The sequence below is a fragment of the Megalops cyprinoides genome, chromosome 6 (genome assembly GCF_013368585.1).
Source record: "Megalops cyprinoides isolate fMegCyp1 chromosome 6, fMegCyp1.pri, whole genome shotgun sequence".
In the NCBI taxonomy this organism is placed as follows: domain Eukaryota; kingdom Metazoa; phylum Chordata; class Actinopteri; order Elopiformes; family Megalopidae; genus Megalops; species Megalops cyprinoides.
The window spans coordinates 7,153,783-7,174,739 of NC_050588.1; the positions used below are offsets into that span (position 1 = coordinate 7,153,783).

General features: G+C 40.0%; 2 protein-coding genes across 3 annotated transcripts in view; one reads left to right on the forward strand and one right to left on the reverse strand.

Moving 5' to 3' along the window:
* Positions 1 to 9,363, reverse strand: part of LOC118779107 (guanine nucleotide-binding protein G(I)/G(S)/G(T) subunit beta-1-like) — a 32,084-nt gene extending 22,721 nt beyond the window's left edge. The window contains exon 1 of one of the 2 annotated variants that reach the window (XM_036531002.1): positions 9,258 to 9,363. The gene's annotated coding sequence lies outside the window, so the exon portion shown is untranslated. Of the gene's footprint in view, positions 1 to 8,948 lie in introns of both variants that reach the window. The other variant, XM_036531001.1, reaches the window with a different exon arrangement.
* Positions 9,148 to 20,654, forward strand: LOC118778915 (calglandulin-like). Its single transcript, XM_036530713.1, has 6 exons — positions 9,148 to 9,172; positions 9,289 to 9,353; positions 15,447 to 15,621; positions 19,124 to 19,268; positions 19,969 to 20,069; positions 20,611 to 20,654. The coding sequence occupies exons 1-6, from the start codon at positions 9,148 to 9,150 to the stop codon at positions 20,652 to 20,654; spliced, it is 555 nt and encodes a 184-aa protein (XP_036386606.1).
* The last annotated feature ends 303 nt before the right edge of the window (positions 20,655 to 20,957 follow it).

A 20,957-nucleotide genomic window follows, 5' to 3' on the forward strand; every position in this document is an offset into this window, starting at 1 on the left:
CCATGTCCAACTTGGAACAGAAGTAAACTGAATTCTGAGATTCTCTCAAAAAAGTCTGGGCCTTCAATAAACTTCACTGTAAGAGGTCATCGTAACTGTACTATTACTTACGCAAGTATTTGTCTTGCATTACTCTGACACTAGGTCTAACCCATTATCTAGCTAACAATTCACACATATTTTTGGCTTTATTTCTTCATTAAATTTTGGAGCCGCATGTAAAAACACTGTTGAACTTTTGAACCGTTTACCTAGCAGACAAAAGGTAAATATTTGACTTTAGACAGGGCTGGGACAAATGTGTTAGATTCTGAAAACTATTAATGGAACAAAATACAGACAGAGTCTTCAACAGCAACTTTGTAGAAGAGACAGAAGAGAGAGAAATGAAGAAAGAAAGGGGCTGAAAAGTGAACTGAAACAAGTACATGAGCAGAATTAATATACAGGCTACACTTGGAGCATACTTGGAGAATTCTGTGGAGCAGGGATGATAGAATTGCAACCAAACTAAATGTATTAAGTTGCTGAAACTATTCAATACTTTTCTAAATCAGCGGAAAGGACTCCTAGCCCATGCACACAGTTGGCCAGCAAGAAACCATGTCCTGTAAGGCCAGAACTTGACCCTCCTCCTTCCGTCAATGATGCAAGCTGGCCTTACTACAAGCGGCAGACAACAAAACAGACAGGCTACAGCTTCCTCATTTCCAGGCCATGGCAGTGCATGCCTCCCCTACCGTTACACTCTGAGCCTTAAAATGAGTTTGGACAAGCACAAAGTTTACCGGTGCTTAAAATAGCAGCATTCAAGCTCTGTGGACATCAACCTGTAATACGAAATGCAAACACTGAGACAGAGCAATCCGCTGACATCCTACGATAGGGAAGAAAACACCGGTGGCAACTGAGGTAAGCTGGAATTCAGCCACTGTATTCGGAAGGAACACAAAGCACAGATCCCCTGAACAAAATTTCCATCAGCAAGGCAAAAGCATAACTTGTTCACAATCTAATGAATGCAAAATAATGTACCTGCCACATAAATATTCATGGATTTTCAGATCTATGCACTGTAGCCACACCACTAGGAACAGAAAGTGGAAACTGACCATCAATATCATAAGTCAGTCCAGACAGAGGTGCATATGGATGAAATGAGCAGCACACGTAAAATGCAAAGAAATCATTTTGATTCTAAAAGCCAAATCGTGACCAGCTAACCAGGCTCAACTGGTAAATTTATCATTACTCAAATGTTTCATTGCAACGAGGACTAGCCTAAAGCCTTAAACCCATGCTCTTCAGACTCTTTCTTGCATACTTTCTCAAGCTAGGAAAACTGTATGCCATTTCTTTTCAATATTTCTGCTAGCATAAGTCTTATGTCTGTGCATATTTAGCGAGTGCAGTCAGCTGTCTGCATGGCTGTCTCAGGCATACATTTGTTTCTGAGGAAATCAGTGCTAGCGCTGTACTAATCAACTACCACAACAAATTCTATCAAAAAGGACTAGGGTTGAGATGCAGGTCTAACTCAAGATATCCTGCCCAATTTCAATGAACATATCCTTTTTTAGTCAGTCAGTGTGTGTACACCTTAGCCCTCATGGGTGATTCATAAGTACTTAACAGTAAGCTGCTGTCTACACATCCTGGGTACTGTTTCCTCACAAGGCAATCTGCCCAGCAGACAGATGCGTATTATAGGATACTTATTTCTGCGGCTGGAAACGGTCACTCTATTTCAGTTTTGCCTACTGTGTCATGATTAAACATTCATGATTCAGTGTGGCACTGCTCATCTGTGATAGGATTACCTCTTGGATGTATGTTTCCTTTACACAATCTTTCCATTTATACAACAGCAGCTAGCTAACCAATCTCGGAGCCTGAAACAGAACAAGCACTGTACATTTCAGCATTCGGTCGGACTGCCTGGCCTAATGACCAGCGGGATTGACCTCGCCTACCCACAATTCCTCGTTTTTGAAAATGTGACACACACTATGCCAAAGGCTAACGTGCAACACGCCACGGAGCGTCGAACAGGTGAGCTGCTGCCACCTGGAGGAGCTGCACGTCACTCGCTGACGTCAATTCATCAGGTGCCTTCGCAGTCACTAGGAGGCGCTGTTGTGCCCTGAGGGGCCTTGGCCCTTGTGTTCTGTGTCACGAGATGCGTGAGGAATTCAAAAAGCACTCCAACCCCGAAATTTACATCAGTGTTTGAGGATTTTTTTGCCGCTTTATTAAACTTTCAAAACATTTATTTAGAAGCTAATTAATAATGTTGGTTATTTTCAAAGATCCTCAGATAAGACTGATGCAACTGGCATTAATCTGGATTTTGTTTTTCTTTAGTCATACATTTAAACTACGCATTTCATTACAAATCTTCTACAGTGCTAAACAGACCCATTTATTGGTGTTACAAGGGAGACTGCACTGCAAGAGGAATTCCCTCGAGTGTACCACAGTCTGAAATTATGAGCCTTGTTAGTATGACAGCATTATTGTAAATTCCGTATGGCTAAAGTCGGATCATAGAAAAGACGAAAAATAGCACTATCACTGACCCAAGCCCATAATCCTAAAAGCCGAAATCCATGGACAGTAAGAATATAATCCCATTCGTGCCCGCTCAGAGGAAAACATCTGGCCGAAGCCAGCTTTGAAATGCAGAATCTCTCATATAAAGGACAAACACTCTGTGCAACTCTCAAAAGCTAGGTAATTTGGAACGCTTTCCTTTGTTTTAAGCATTCTGCCACTGCACTTTCTCCACCTTCCAAAAAAATATTTATTCTTTGCCTTGGTGTGCTGTGTTTTAAATGCATAAATCTGAAAAAAAAAATACGCTTTATAAAAATTTACAACAGGACACAAATCCTACCATCTCCCCTTGTCATTTGCCTATGAACACGGGTGAATTCATCAACACTGAAATGAAGGCCACAATGGAAACTGTCAGCATGTTTACTGGTGCCTTGACTTTCCATTTCAAAAGGCAAAATTCTAGCTGACTTAAAAGGCATATATTCTGTATTCTCCATTTTCATTCAGTGCATTTTTCTTTTTATGTAGTTTTGAACTGGTTTCTTATATGCATTTATTTTACAATGTAGCACTTTAAATAGAACTGTTCTGTGGGGAAAAATCTTCCCCGTATGGATTTATGCTTTCTTCACTGTAGTGATCTAACGCAGCATGTTAGCACTTCACAGAAATTCTTTAATAAACAAGCATTGCTTGCCTGTATGTACACATGCATCTATACTGCCACTATCACATAACTGAAAGCTTTTTAAACGATAAAAAAGTAACTGCTGACTGGAAGGTCCTTTGTTAGTGCACATTTAAACATATCACATTTCAAAACATTCCAACTTTCTATTCTATCGCAGAAAATAATCAAGGTAAAAGCCCTCGGCAGGCTACACTCGTGTTACTAGCTAGCTATCTTGTTGCGAAATATACAGGGTCCCCTGTAAGTTCCCAGCAACACAGATATTCTGACTTTATTGCGGAAAACTGAATAGCTATCCTACAAGACCAGGCTTTCAATAACTAGCTATGTGAAGTGACACGAAAAATCAACATATCTGTGCAAACTGACCGAACTATCCACTACTATGTCAAGGAATTTAGTATGGAAACAAACTTTAGCTAAAAAACTTTTGCAAGCTGTCATCTTCTTTACCTGCATTATAAATGACAGCTGAACAAATGAACTGTGGTGATGGATAGAAAACTGAGGTTACATTTGCCATCAGAACAAACAAGATGTTTAATACTGCTCACTCAGGCTCTGTGCAACCAAGGGAGTAATAGTTTGTTGTGAGAATGTGAACTTGTTTTGATGTTACAAATACAGGCCAACAAACTGAACATTTGGCTCTTTAGAACACTTTTGTTTTTGTTCTAGAGACAGATACTGGCAGTAACATGGGAACTCTGAGGCCCATGGGTTAAAATGATGTAACAATATAAAAATGCAAAAAATTGAGACTACAAGTGTCCACATACCTGAACCTTACCAAAGGCTACTTTCAAATTCAATTAAATGCAAGCTAGCTTACCAACAACCACCACTGAATACATACAGGCTTAAATGTATGCTAAAACGACACCTTTGTTTAAGAGTATTTTCAAGTACCCCTCAACAGTGTTGGGAGTCAGCTCCCTGCTGTATAAATTTAATGTGAAAACGTGACACCAAACCAAAGAGACAGGTCACAACTGGTACTGCTTCAAACCTTTTTTCTGCAAAGACCTGGTCTGAGTGTGAATAATCCTTGTGATAAACAATGATTTCCCTGAGGACACTAAATGACAATGCTGGCAAATTTTCTTGTTTCATTCATGACGCATGACGACAATACGCAATACACTTTTGGGAAACTACAACCATCTTGACACACCTGTGAAAGTTGCTAAGGGAAGAAAAAGGCCCATTGCATGCAGTTTTTTTTTTTTATACTGACAGTGAGTCCAGTAGATCGGTCTCTCAAGCAGACATTATATCACATACGAAATGTATTAAAAGCATCTTTACTGGTAAAAGTACTAAAACTGGGAATCATAAATGCAGATAGTGAGTTTTTGATCCATACAGACTAACCCTGCTTCATTTAGACAGTATGCAGTATGCACAGACATGAAAATTCAAAATGTGATAGTAGGAATAGCAAAGGGGTACTGACATCAATATCAGACATCCTGAAGCATGCCTAATCACAAATTTTCAAATGCATTTTTTACAAAACAACAAATCTACAGAACAAATAATGGTGACTCTTTGCCCTTTCATTGACAACTTTAAATACATGCTTTATGTGACTTATAATATACTATAGCAAGCTATGGAATTTCACAGGTTTAGATTTTCAAGACAATGTATTGGATGTTTAAGTAAAACAAACTATGTAATGCAACAAACAGATCGTTATGGCAGAAGTTTTTGTTATTTCATGAACTTTTATATTTTGACCATTACCTGTCAGAATTTAGTCCATGTGCAGTTTCCTGTGATAATCTCATGTGAAAACGTATGGCTGCTAGTGAGGGCACTTAAAGTGAACAGTTGGCTTCAGAAAACTGACAGACTGCCACCAGCCTTTCTGAGCTCAAAAGCTACATCTCAGCATGCATGGGCCGCTATTATTTTCCTTAAACAACCACTATTATGCTCATTCAGCGTCAAGAAGACAAAACACTGAGAAAGCAATGTCAAAGCAGGAGGTGTGCAGTGGTGGTGCGCTGCTCAAATTCACTCATGAGTGATGTCAAAGATGCAAAGAGAGTTACACCTTTCACCTCACTTAAATGTAAATTTAAAAGGTTTTTATTTGGGTCTTCCAGCTCCCATGGTATCTGCTGGTCCACCAGCTTTCCATCAGTAGTTTGGAAGTAGCGACATCTGAATATGCACAAAATTACCTTGAATGACACTCTACGATTGTGCTGTTGTGATGAAAATTTTGTGCCAACAATTATGAGTCTTTATTCAATGAGGTACCGTTGCATTACCTCTCTGCCAATTTGCGATTTGTTCACTGGCTTTAGCTAGTTATTTATCCATACATTATTACTTAGACAAAGTGTTCACTCAGGTTTCAATATCTCTGCCCACTTTACCTAGCCAAAAACTGCAACAAAGTGGACTCCATGTGCACCAAAACAGATTTTCTGTAACCATTTTTAAGTAATCAGACTTTTTTGTGCCTGCGTTATAGCATACAACTGGCTTTTATTAACCAACATCAGGTTTCAGGGCTAAACAAGTTTAGCTACCAATCTGAAGCAGCAATACAGAATATCATAAAACAAACAAGCACACGATCCTCATTATTTACTTCCTGTTCTCCCTGTTGTTATGGTGATAACAATACATGGCCCACACTCAACTCAGTGGGAAGCACTTCCTGTAAAAATGTGAACCTGGTCTGGAGCACTTTAGTACCACTGGAGCCAGTAGTACCTTTGGAATCATGTCAAACTGGGATCCACAGTGTGGACCATGCTGATTTACAACCAGTTCAGTGAAACAACAAGCTTCACTGGCCCCACCATCTGCAAAGACTCATATTATAAAGCAAACAACTCTCTGAGATGTCACCTGGAAACCCACTTTACAGCAAAGGAACAGACAATTTTACACTGTCTGAGGCACAAAGGCATGACAATGTCAATGTTCAATCACTTTGTTCCTGGATATTTAAAAACATTTCAGGATAAAAACATGTGTCTGAAACTGACCTTCTATTTTTGCAATGAGAATGTGCCACTGTGTCTGTTTATGGAAAGAGCATCTGTACTGTGACTGTGGTAAAGGCCTCATTATTGTACTTAAGAGGGATATTATGTCTGATGTAAGAGTTAGAAGTCAAATTAGAATTACATATATTATCAAAAAGTGACTTTAAACAAAATACTTTATGCACTGATATTGATCACTACTTTGAATTTGGAGTTCCATAATTTTCAAACAACTCACTGCCATTTAATACATTTTGCTTTGTGTCAGGCTTGGCTGAAAATCAGGCAAGCTATCTGAGTGTTACCTTACATTTTCCTGACTTCCAAATTAAATAATACCACAGTTTAAAGTGTGGTTAAAAACGAACATGTTGTGTCCAGCATACTGATAAGACCTAGACACCAGCCCTCTCCATCCGCTCTCTCCTGATCTTAACAGATGCCATGCTTATGTCTTGTACAGAGAGAAAAAATCCTATGAAAAAAGGCTGCAAACGCCATCTTGTTCGTTGCAGTTACATGGGCCCAGAATAAAGGAACCCATAAATTTATACGGGAAAAAATCAAAAAGAATGTTCGCATCTGAAATACAAGGCGACAAATATCGTCTTGCTATACCTAACACGGGTGTCTAATTTGCCAAACTAATGCCGACTGTTAGTAAGGAAACGTGCAACAAAAAAACCCAAGTTAACCATCATTCCCATGAAAAGGAAGTGTATCAAATCAGTGAGCGAATCCCGTTTCGGTTTCATCCAACCCCACCGACCGCAGCGCACTGTACTTAGCGAGCTGTCTACAACAACACATGCTACCAAGCCACCGTTCAAATGTATCAACTAGTGCAAGAAAATATCAGAATGGCACCGAGTACCGTGACTTTCAGTGGCTCACTCGGCGCTTACATCCTCTTAAGAATCCTCCCGGCCTCACCATCCTTGCTCGGGAGCTAACGTTAGCTACCCGGCTATGTATTCTAATGCTACATTCGCTCATATTGCATCTGGGAGTCCTCGAAGCCATTCAGTTTCAGAAGCTACCAGGTTGGCTACCCAGTCAGCCAAATGCGTTTCCTCTCAATTATAGTGGTAGCAAGCTAACCTGTTAGCTAGCAAGGAAGCTGTAAGATAAGGACAAGGTTGATTCACACTAGCCGGGGCAAAAACGGAAGAGAACAGTATCCACCGGTAATGGATTTCTACAATCCAATTACCTTGTTACTAAATAGTTCGTTAAAACTAGTAGCATCTATTTAATTCGATCAAACGAACCAAGTCAGGACAGGGCGCTACCCAGGCACCGCGAGTGTGCTACCTAGCTAGCTATTGAATTTCATAAGCGACAACTAGCTATGTAGCTATCTGGCTAATTACGATGAGCACAATGCCATCCCTTTCTACAACCACCCAGGTAACTAGCTAGCTCGCTAGCAAATCAGTGACCACATGAGGCAGCGCCCGTAACCACTGTAGCTGGGTTTGTTTGGCGTTAATCCTCATTAAATTTGTAGCGAAATTTTGATCACTATACTGCTTTGATGGCTTATTTTTTAACTAGCTACTTTAAGAATCCAGGTGTCAGTGTCTTCCTGCCTAGCTGGGTAGCTAACGTTAACTCCTTTAGATAGTTGATCTACCTAGCACTCAAGTCTTCCAGAATGACAGCTATTACAATTAGCTACCTAGTTAGCTAACGACAGCTAGCTAGGAGTTTAGGACTCGAAGTTCAGGAGGTAATTAGGTACCCATGTCTGTCATGAAAATCATTTACTAACGTGTTTAGTTTGCAACAAAGAAAATTAACCGTCTTTGACGTGGATTCATAAAGCTTATGTCGAGCCACTATTAGCCAATCTAGCTAGTTAGCCATCTTTGCACGGACTGAGGAAGAACACATAAAAAGGGTGGTGGTGGGTCTACGCTAGCCAACACTTAGCTAGTTAGCTTACCAATGTTCGACCTAATGCCCATCAAGTATATAGTTATTAAAACCAAATCCCCCGACTGCTAACTAGAATCCAAAATCACATGATAAAGTGTCAAGTTATGTTAGCTACCTCACTAACCATTTCCAGAACAGTAGCTACATTAAAGACTTGTTTAGCAAGCAACACTGAATGGAGTGGAGCCGACAAACATGAGACATTTCCTTCCTTGTGCCGTTTTTGCAACACTACAGCTGTAGCCATCTAGCTTGCAAGCTACATATTCAGACATAGCTAATTAAATTCAATCACTGGCAGACGTTGGACAGCTAATTGTAATGCAGCACCCTACAATGTAACGTCCGCACCACTGAGATGGTGAAGATTTGTTTTAACAAACGTTACAGCAAATGCAAATGTGTCATTTGCAAGCTAACTGTTAGCTAGCGTTAGCTAACCCACACGAAATAGAATACATTAGGGTAAATCTATCAGACAGTAAGAAGCAAGTGAAACCCTTGAAATACAAAAGCTAGCGATTTAAAACATTACAACACGAATTAGCAAGTTACGTCCTGGTAACCTAATTAGCTATTAATCAGCAAGATAGCTTGATAGCTAGGTTAACTACATATCAAGCTACCCCCACCCCCGTCGCAGCACACACCAACGTATCGAGTCAGCCAACCCAGTTTAACCCCTTCCGACAGGACTGAGATTACACATTCCTTAAATTTTTTCCCCACTTTTTATTTACCCTTACCTGTTTTCAGTCGGGGTGTCCGCTGTTTATATGGCATTGACTGGACACAGCGAAGATCTGGCTCTCCACTCCGCTTTAGCATCAACCAACAAACGGCAGACTTCAGCTAGCTAACCAGCTAGCTACCGAGGAGCGGCACTCCCCGAGCCCAGTTTTTTCGACACGCCAAGGAAAACACACCGGTACAACTGGCGCAAAGATGGTGCAGGGATCGCTGAAGAGAAGTCAGCCAAAACTGCAAATAGGAGTTTTTAAACGTGCCGATCTGTCTCGCAGCAACTTGCTTCCGCCAGTCAGTAGTTCCCTCACCTTTCAAATCTTTCTCGCTCCCCTTGGCCAGACTCCTCGATTCACTCCCGCACCTCAATCTCCTCTCCCGGCCATCAAACAGCTGAGATGGGCGCGGTAACCCTGCACTTAGCCCAGGGAAACCCCACGCTACCAGCAGCGTCACCACGTACAAGCGGGCCGTCGGCGCAAACCGCAATCGGCGTGTGCGCGTCTTTTAACGAAAATACGTAACTTTCCCTACGAAAGTACGTACAAGTCAACTTTTCAGAACACTGGCTAATGGTGGTACAATAGATTACCAACATGTACCGGGTAATGGATTTCAATAAAACCTTCAATAAAACATGTACATGTGTCTTTAGCTGTGGTAGAGCTGTTCAGGAGGTTATACAATGTTAAAATATCACATTCAAAGCCTAGTCTACATATGAAAATTCTTGAAAATCATAAGCAAGTGTGTTGAGAGTGAAGCTGACACACATTATGAGTGAGCCACTGTAGAATTGGGAGAGCCAGGGATGATACCCCATATGACTTTTTATGTGGATGCAATGTGTCCCCACTTAAGGACACTGCTAATTTTCGAGCCATATGGCATGGCACTTTGACCCCAAACATTACTTTTACAAGATACGAATCTACCAGTCTCGCCATATACCTAAGCAGAAAAAACTTTCACAATCAAGAATGTATCTGACTAATTATTAATCTTGCTGTACAGTTGGACATCAGAATGGACACATTACAATGTCAAACTTATTTTTTTATGCACACCAGCAGGATCTGATACTTCTAAATAATGTTGGCAACTCTGGCTACAAGCTATCAAACTTGTGGATTTGGCTGAGAATATTATTAGAAATACCTGTGAATGCTGTGCACATTCGTATCATGTAGAAAATCAGTAGGCCTATCATTTTGTCAAGTTATCTAGCTTGAAAGAATTGCCTTGAAGCAATTATTTATGCTTCTTAGCATTACTCTTCTCCAAGTGATCAATGAATAGCTAGCTACTGATGATAGTCAGGGCTTGAGCAATCTAATTAACTGACAACCAGGTTAATACATTTTCAGTCACTTCTGCAAAGTGTTTGTCCTCCTAATTCACTTTTTGTAAGTTACTCTGGAAGCCGTGTTTGTCTAATGAATAAATGTAAATGTACTGTGTTAGTGAGGAGGGACACTTTTTATCCCCCATTTCTGCATATTCATGTAGAGAATACTAGACACTGACTATCATTCCCTGTCATTCCTACCACCCAATCAATGCTGATTGAAAATTCTTTTGTCAACAAAAGCTTTTGTGTACCAGTTTTTTTTTAAATGATATTTTTTTACTGTTGTTCCAGGTCCTTCAGATCTTTTGGTTTTTATTTATCAACTGTTTTCCTAAGTTTGAACTACAAATATTCAATTGGAATGAAGTCTGGAAATTGAGATGTCCAGTTGAAAACATTTACACTTAATTAACTACACCTCTGTAGATTTAGATGTATGCTCTACATTAGCGTTTCTCAAACCTCTCCTGGAGTACCCCTTGTCCTGCATGTTTTAGATCTCTCCCTGCTCCAACACAGCTGATTCAAATGATCAACTTGTTATGAACTCCTGAAGCTGCTTAATAACAAACTGATCATTTAAATCAGCTGTGTTGGAGCAGGGAGAAATCTAAAACATGCAGGACTAGGGGTCCTCCAGAATAAGTTTGAGAAACGCTGTTCTACATTATTGTCATGATGGAATGTTCAGTTGTAGTGGGGCTTGAGTTTCCTGGTAGAGGGAACCAGGTTTTTGGCTGGAATATCCTGATACGTGTCAGAGTTCATGACTACCTCCCTCTCAACAAAGGCTCCAGAACCTGTCATCAGTTATTTTCCTTCTATTAGTGTGAAGGAGAGCCTTCACCACCTCTCCCTGAGTGCTAATTGTCAATTGTGTATTAATAATTGGTTAATTATGTGCACATGTTGGCAATGAGGGGGACCAGCCTATTGGATAACAAGCCACACCTGACTGATTTAGGCCTGACTAAATACAGGTGTGGCTGCAGAGAAGGGGAGGCTCACTTTGCCCCTGCTGTGGGTTTGCATAGGCTGGTTTCTTTGTCTGTTTGGGTTTTAAAATAACTTCTTGATTTTTAACCTTTTGTTTTTGGCTCATTTATGAGAGAAGTGGCTGCCAGCTTTTCTACAATCAGCTTTAAATTTCAGAAGATCATTCTAAATATTTTGAGCACAAAATCAATGTTTTAATGATGTACAATTAAGTAATGATGCAGTAGTCAAGGGATAAATATGTATATTTACCCAATACCCCCCAAAAATCAGAAATACTACTTGAGTTCAGAATATTGCAATCCATGCTGTTACATACTCAGGTAGAGGTCCACAACAGAAGCCAAAATTGAGGGCTGATGCCCATTGGCACCAGGGTGGGGGTGGGGGTGGGGTGGGGTGAGGGGGGGGGTATGTATACCCCAAATGTGGTTCAGTTCTATGAAAAAAATCTTGTTCAGCTACATCATAAATTAACAATAAAGACCCAATGGCTTCATAGCAAAGGACCCAATCTGTCTCCACCAATTCAACGATGCATTATTATATTTTTTTTGGATATGAGTTCATGGGCCATTAGGTGGCACTCTTTCTTCAGGGACTTGTGAAGGAAAGAAAATGTCAGTGATGGGGTATGTTTTGTCGAAGTTGTTGCTTTGAAATTTCTTCTTACTGTGACAGAGATCTCACAGCATTTATTGAAAGAGTAACCCAGTGATTTTCCAATCTGGCTGTCTGACCACCCACCTAACTATAATACCTACAATTGATTGCAATTCCCTTCCTCCCCAGGGCATTGCTGTTAAAGGCAAATTAGGTCACAGCTGACTTTGGCGAATAAATAAAGGTTAAATATAAAAAATAAAAACGAGGAGGGCTAAATAATATACATATTACTCACACAATGCTAAGACAAAAGCAAAAACAAAGAACAAATCATGTAAATTTGAAATCAGCTTCTCAAGCATTCAGCTTGGAAACTGACTCGTCAAAGAACAACCCAGAGGGGATAACCTTCTCTAACCTAACTCTTTAAGATATTTGTAGTAAGAGACAGGCAAAAGCGAAATGGCACTCACATGAACCAACTGAAAGTGGTCACCCTGTAGTACAGGGAGCCATGGCAATGACTGGATGTAGAATCAAATGTTGCCTAATAACCTTCTGTCTGTCAGCTCTTTGCAAGAGAACAAAACCAGTGCTTTGTCCTGTCAGACCGAAAGGCCGTGGAACTGCACACTCTGCTGCAGCTTCTTCCTGTAGCTTCTTCCTGTGATGGGAGGGCAAGATCAATGCTGTTTTCAATGTCCACAAATTAAAACTGGTAAATTTTCACATGAAAGTCAATACAAACAGCATTAATTCATAGAGTTCATGAATTGTATTGAGATTGTATTTTAATTGTGTGGATATAATTTAAGACCCACCAAAAAAATTAAATGTGGTGAAGTGCATAATTTCACCTCATCGTACTGCATACATATGACAGTCACACAGCTGAATCACTGAACGTGAACAGAATTGGACTATCTCTTTCCTGTTCCCACTGAGTGCTTCGGAGAGACCATATCGCCTGTTCCATTCACATATGTACACAGACAGAATCAATCAAACATGAAGTTTGATTGAGAATGCCAATCCTGAGACAGAGACTGCCAAGGGTTACACTTAGGGTTGGGGTTAGTGATGGTCTGCCAGACTGAAATAGGCTCAAATAACACATACCTTTCTCACAAACTAACTACATTTACATTTATTCATTTAGCAGACGCTTTTATCCAAAGCGACTTACATAGGTTACAGTTCTTTACAATGTTATCCATTTATACAGCTGGATATTTACTGAGGCAATTGTAGGTTAAGTACCTTGCCCAAGGGTACAGCAGCAGTGTCCCAGCGGGGATTGAACCAGCAACCTTTCGGTTACAAGTCCTGCTCCTTAACCACTATGCTACACTGCCGCCAAAGAGTGTACTAAACTAAAGAGGTACTAAACTAAAGAGGTACTCCTGGCTAGCTAACCAGACACAAATTCATTGTGTAGCTAGTCAGCTACAACTGCACTTAAATGGCAGACTACACAGATTAATGAACACGTTTTGGGAGAACCTGATCAATTAAACCTTCCTCACAGATGTATACACATGGGTTTAGAATGGGGTATACTTTTTTAACTTCAAGATGCAGCACAGCCCCTAAGTCTAGTGTCAAAATTTTCTTCAAAGTCCCATCTGAGCTCCCTTCCTCCAATCCCAAACCTTCCCCTCTTCCTCACTACTGTTAGAAATAACTCTTGGCTTTAGTTCCCCCCCTTATTTGGTGCACTGCTTTGAGGCAATTCACCTGGGACCATCCTGCACCTGTTGGAAATCTAAGCAACTGAAAGCAGAGAGCAGGTCTCAGGAAGAACACAGGGGCATTACGTTAAACCCTACATACTGGATGGTAATAGCCCGCTGCAATAGCTAAGCAACTACCCATAGTTGCACAGTTTTTAAAGTTGGATTCAAAATGGGTGTTTCCCAAAAATGAGCTCCATATTATGGTACTGTTTTTAAGTGATTTGCTCATCACTACACATTTTAAATGAAAACTCACAATTGTCAGCATAAAGTTCAGTCTATAATCTAATAACATTGTAAATTTAATCCTTTGGTACAGTATTTTTGTGACTTCTAACATTGCTATGAAATAGTCTAATTATATATATCATTTTAAATGACCGTGTACATATTGTAACAAGATGTTTCAGCCTCATCAAGAGGCCTGGTCCTTTTGTGCTTTAGTAATGTTGCTGCTGTAGTAGACCAGGATTTGGTTCCATTCCCTCAGATATAAGCTCGTTGCCTTCTTGTAAACATTTACATTTACATTTATTTATTTAGCAGACGCTTTTATCCAAAGCGACTTACAAAAGTGCATACAGCAAGTATAGCGACAGTATGGGGACAGGATGTGTACAGTTCCACAATGAGACAGTTCTCAGCTGAGAGCAAGGTCTGTTTGAGGACACAGTACTATCAGATTTATACAATTACAGCCTATAGGGCAATTAATACGATACACTTTCAAACGGCAAACTTCAACAACTTCAAACGGCAATGAGCGTCAGGGTAAAGGCGGCAACAAGAAACAATTTAAAAAGCACAGCAATTTACGACAGCACTGATTGGGGGGGGGGGCAGCAATTGTGTGCTGGGTCAGTCCAAGTAGAGTCTGAAGAGGTGCGTCTTCAGGCCCTGTCTGAAGGAATGGGGTGAAGGAGCTGTCCGTAGCGAGACAGGGAGTTCGTTCCACCACTGCTCCCTGCTCAACCCCTGCTCAACATAATATACACTCCCACACACTTACTTTACAGATTATAGCAGTTGCACTGGGATGTATCACTGTACTCTTGGCTATCTTAAAAATTCAGCTGAGGTATGCGATTGTGATACTCCCACAAACTTGGGGCACAAATCAGACTCCTCCAGAAATAGGGTCATCGCCATCTCTTGTGCTCCTTAAAAGGTTAATGTGGATCTTAAATCCTCAGAGACTGGGCAGCGTGGCTTCTTGAATAATCTTCAAGGTCAGTTTGCCATCTCACTTGGGGTGCAACTCTGTGAGCGTAAGACGACAACCATCACTCCTTCCAGCAGACAAAATGGTGAGTACACTATTACACTATAATTGAATGCAATGGAATATTTTCCAAAAAATCCAGAATGTTCATTGAAGTAAACAATTTACATGAATCATATTTATGCAGGTTCTGAAGAAAGTTCATTCTTCTCTTACATTATTGGCACGAATATGAAAAATATGCTGTTGACAACCGCAACATTTCTCAATAAATTCTTAAACAGATTTTCTGACCAATATTTAGGACTAATTAATTGTACTGACTAATTACTTCATTACTTAAAATATCAAGAAGATGCCTTGATAGTCTTGTTATTTGGATAGCTCATTCTCAGATTTTTGTACATGCTTAAATTACAGAATGAGTCAATCATGAGACACTTTCTTTAGACTTCTTCCAATATGTCTCACACTGACAGTATACAAACAAATACAAAATGAGGCAATTATACAAATATATGTATTTGGACGTTTCCCAGTATATGAGGTTAATCTTGAAAGGTGTGTGCGATAACTTTTTATCCCCTAGGCGAGCACTTTGACACCGGAGCAGATCACGGAGTATAAAGGAGTTTTCGAGATGTTTGACGAGGAGGGGAATGGAGACGTGAAGACGCAGGAGCTGGAGAGACTCATGAGTCTGATGGGAATAAACCCCACCAAGAGGGAGCTCAGTCAGATGGCCAAGGACGTGGACAAAGACGGTCTGTGTCCTTTCACCTTTTTTCTTCCACACTTTGGAAAATCTCCTTTGTTTCCAGTACTGACGTCCCTTCACAATTTAACAAGTCTGTTATAAGTTTTAAATACGCCTCTTGATAAATAAAAAATATAAAACTCTTAACACCGTTTTAAAAATTAAATGTGCTTCAAGGAAAAAAATATTTACATTTTTGGAAAGTTTTGTATTTTCTGAGCCAGTACAATACTGTTCGTGAGATTTTGAATTCTGCTATTTTTATCAGTGCTTTAAATATATTTTCATTGACGACAAGGTTTGCTATATTATTAAGTACAATGTATTCCGTTAGCTCTGTGCAGAGTAATTACAATTTATTTCGCTGGCATGTATTATTTGTACCTGACCCTCGGTGAAAAAGCTAATTCCTGTACAACACTCGTGAAAATTCCAAATAACTACACTGTAGTATGGTAAGTTAGTTAAATAGGGAAGCAAAGCACAGTTAAGTGATTATGTAATGTAATATTCAAGTTAAGGGTATTTTGTAAAAGTAATGGGAAATTACGCTTGTGCTCTCAAATAAAACACAACAAAATTAAACACTTCCAATACAGCAATATTGACAAAGGCGAAATTGACGTGAACGCTAGCGGTGGTTTGGTACCCTCTAGTGGCCGAATATAATACAACGGGGACCCTTGAATTACCTTCGTAGATATTATTCTTATTTTTACATCATGTGCTTTTTAAAACTTTGTTGCCAATAAATGATCTTACTGAAATATGACACACCCTACTAAAATACTTAGTCAGACTCAGCTGCATTGACTGTCCTTGGTTTTACTTAGCAGCAACCCAACAATTTTGCATACGTACCTTAGCTGAAGCTATACTTTTTGGTTAATTCTTTACGCATCAGTGACGTTCAGTGAAACTGACACAAACCAGTACACAACGACATGGAACCAGATGATCTCCTGGTGTAATTTTATGTTTTGGTAACTGAATTTTGTTCAAAAACACCAGTACCTGAATAAGGGACTGAGGGTGTGAGTAAAGTGCTATTCACAACAGAATTGCCTCACAAAGCTAGTCCTAAACGGCCCCCTGATGGGTACAGCTAAACTAACGTCACTATGGGGTCTGTACAAATCTGCTCCTAATGCATTCCCTGCTGGATTTACAGCAAATGTCACTGTCAGGCCTGCAAAAACGTAGGAACACCTTCACGACAGCTACACTTGTAATGAACCTATTGAAATAATCAGCTTGTTTGAACCAGTTTAGTCTCCCTCTCTGTTATAATGGATCATAGTTCATCTGATTAGTGTGTGATCACTAAAGGCTACAGCTGGTTGGAGTTGGACTCAGTGGTACTACCTGAATTATTTCACATGGCACCCAGATGGAATCAACCTAGTTTCTGCCTGGTTCAAATGTTAACATATACATACACAAACAATGACAATGAAATCCATTCAGATCACATACATAGACATCTTTTACCTGTGATGGCAATCTGAGTTCAAGAGTAGCAACAATGGCAACAATAGTACTAGTAGCTCTAAAGCTTTGATGATGAGTGAAGAATTATACATACTTTGATTCTATGATTTGTATGTCTTAGGCTTTCACTTTCATTCACCTCCCACAAAAGGACTGCCTTAAAATACCAGCTCAGATATGCTTTCCTGGCACACCAATGACTTCTTTTGTTATTGTGCGGGACTGGATTCCTAAATAGAGCATGGGGATTGTCATTGCATTTGGGGCTGATACTAGTTTTTTAAATTGACTTAATTTTACAGAGTGTGTGTTTTTTTATACTGAATGAAGCCTACTAAAATAATAAAATTAAAAAATAATGTATAATAAAATACACAAATGAATAGATAAATAGATTTACACATACATTTGGAAAGTAATAAATATAATTGCAAATGATTGCATTTTATTTATTTATTCATGCTTTGTTAATTAGTGCATTGTTTTAATGATTTGTTCATGTAGTATTTTTGAATTTGTTAATATTATGTTTTTTTTTTATTTTATGCAACCCTGGTCCTGTTTTTCATTTCACAAACATACCCCTTGCTACACATTTCATTTGCAGAGAACTCATGGGAAACAACTGTCAGCTGATGTCAAATCCACATTAGAATGAATTTAAAACAGCCTGATACATGGATCGCGTCTGTGGCTAAACTGGTCCACCAGGACCGGGAAGACGGGTGGCTGTGTTGTGCATTCCTTGCAATGAAGCCTCATTTAGGGTGAAAGCCGCATGTTAAGCATTGGTGCAAAGAATTACTGTTCTTATTTGACAAGTTGCTCTAACAACATCAATGGATGGCAGGGCACATCTAAGGAATAAGGAATGCATCACAATGCCAACTTTCAGTCTTAGCTACGGCGCTAAAAGGAAATCTGTTCATCTTATTCCCTTTTTATTCCTGCAAAACTGTATCACTTGCAGTGCTCTGCCAATGTTACCATGTACAGCCATGCAATGATTTGCCATCAAAGTTTGTTTCACATCTGGCTAAATGATGTAGTGTCTGATGTAACCCTTGATTCCAGTGACAGATGACGTGCTGTGATTTGACTGCCCCTGCTGTGTTATTGAATATACCTGGCTGGAGGTGTATGAAATATGCACATTTCCAGCTGAGTTTTGATTGTGCAAAGTCATGGTTCTGATTCCACACAAGCAAATGCTATTCATCTGTGATTTGTACTTCACAGGGACAAATTAGCATAGCAGATATGCTTGTTTTCCATTGGCCGCAATCCCTTTTCCTTTGATCCCAGATATTATTAAAAGAGGATTTAGACCAAAAGCAGCTGCCAGAGCTTGATTTGGCACTTCTCTTTTTAGAAAGTACATTGTGCTTTGCTTCCACCTAGTGTTTAGAGGGTAAATTGCAACAGCTGGTCTTACTACCAGTCAGTTTTCAATGTTTCAATTCATCAAATCAGTTACATTTACAGTTGAATGTTTATTCTGTCATCTCAGTCTCACAGCTTTGACAGCTAAGCAGAGAGGGGATAGTAAGCTCTGTGCGATATTTAAAGGGTTCATATTAACAACAACAAAAATAAAAATGATGGGGCCTAAAAAGTGCTTTTGCAAAGCTAGGAAACAATGTCAAATTCTGGTTCATCCATTGTATAGTTTGCCACACAGTTTACAGTCTGTTGTGCAATAAACAGCCTTTGTAAACACAATAGCCCATAGTTCCTGACAAAGTCTGTCAGGGAGACACAAATGCACGCAACATATAAACTTCATTTTTTTAGAATTTGTCATTGAGATACTGTAAATTGACACGTAAAACACCCTTCAGAGAGTATTTTGTGTGCGATATCTCTAAACAACTTACCCTTACCTTCTGGGATACAGAATGCATCTTAAATAAAATTGCTTCGAAGAGGGATTTTCCCCTAGCCAATGGATGCACCAAAACGAAAATTAAATCAAGGCTGTGAAAGACACATTCTCAGCTGTTTTTTTGTGGTTCTAGGCAAAGGAATCTTCAACTGTGACAGTTTCCTGGGACTGATGGCGCTGTACCATGAGCGGGCGAAGAACCAGGATGCAGAGCTGCGTGCAGCTTTCAAGGTCTTTGACAAAGAGGCCAAGGGTTACATCGACTGGGACACCCTCAAGTATGTGAATACAACGGAAAGAGGCAGTTAAAAAGTTTCAGACTGGGCTGTGTCATTCGCCAACTATTAGCAAGTATGCAGCAAAGAAAAATAACTTGCTCCATTCCAGGAGCTGGTTTACCTAGGGTCCTCCATTGCACCACTCCACAGCACCCTCTAGCAACCTACGAATCAATCAGATGACATTCATTCGGCGTTCACTCTCTTGTGGTGCATTGTGGGACATGTAGTGTGGAAAAAAGGCATTGGCTGTGTATCAGTGGATTGCATTGGCTCTGTTTTAGCACTGTTACGCGAGTATAGAGGATGTTGTGGTGAGGAGAGATTAATGCTCAACTGGCTATCCCAAAGTCAGAGTGAAATTTATTTCATGAGAGGCTTGAAAAAACAAATGATAATTCAAAGACATCAACAAAGAAGCTTGAAGTATTGAAGCTTGAAGTATTGACGAGGTTGCAGATGGCCGTAGGACATTGAATTGAGGAGTAGTTGGATATGCAAGCTGCAGTATCCAGAAAGGTTTTATTCTCATCTGGTTTTTGCTCTCAGCTTCCATGAAGCCCATTACCAGTCCAGGGACCACAGATGAAATTTAGCCTCATAGCCAATTGTGGGTCAGTGAAATGGCTGCCCACTGTCCCTGTTGCATAAACAAATATTATACATTGCATACAGTTACCTGTTTTTGCTTGCTTTACAGGTATGTGCTGATGAACGCAGGGGAGCCCCTAAATGCAGAGGAGGCAGAGCAGATGATGAAAGAGGCTGACAAAGATGGAGATGGAACCATAGATTATGAGGGTAATAAAAACAGGATCAGTAAGCGTGTCTTCCTGTAGCTCACCTGAAACCTTCTCCCTGTCCATGCTTATGCGACAGCCACATTACCACAACATCATTTATTAGCTTAGCTTACACTCTTGTGCAGAGCAAATCACACTGTTTATATATATCATCCACTTATATAGCTCAATGCTTAAGGGTACAGTAAGAGTCCCATCTGGGAATCTAACCTGAAACATCTGGGTTGTAAAATCTGTTCTCCAACTGCTCCAACCCCATTTTGTTCTCAAAATCAATGTACCTTAGCTGAGGACTGTGGGCAGCCAGTAGGTGTTACATATATCAATACGTATGTAGTTAGGTGCTGTGATGTACTTTTTACATTTACATTTTTGTTATTTAGCAGACACTCTTATCCACAGTGACCTGCATGACATGAGATGTAAAGTAAATATAACAGAATTTAGAATCAACAAAATGTAACGCAGAGCAGGTGGAAGTGAGTCAAACACTGAAACACAGCAGCATGATGCTAACCAGAGCATCTCCATGTCCCCAGAATTCGTGGCCATGATGACTGGAGATTCTTTCAAGATGAGCTAAACTGAGGCCAAAGAAACCCTGACGGCTTGAGCCACTGCCTTTCCACGGGACACCGCAAATGTGACATTCTGCAAGCTGCTTCTGTTCGAACGCTGCTGTGTTGACAATGCTATCGATGTGCACATTGTTTTCCTCCTCGAACGCTACACTTTTGCCCTGTCTTGCTCAGACGCTAAAGGTTCGAAGAAAATTGCCATGCTCTGAAAATCTGAAGAGGGAAGCAGGCAGCCCCATCAATGAAATAGACAGCAAGGGACATTAACAAGGTGTATACGTCTCATCGGCCGTCCTAATTAGCACTTA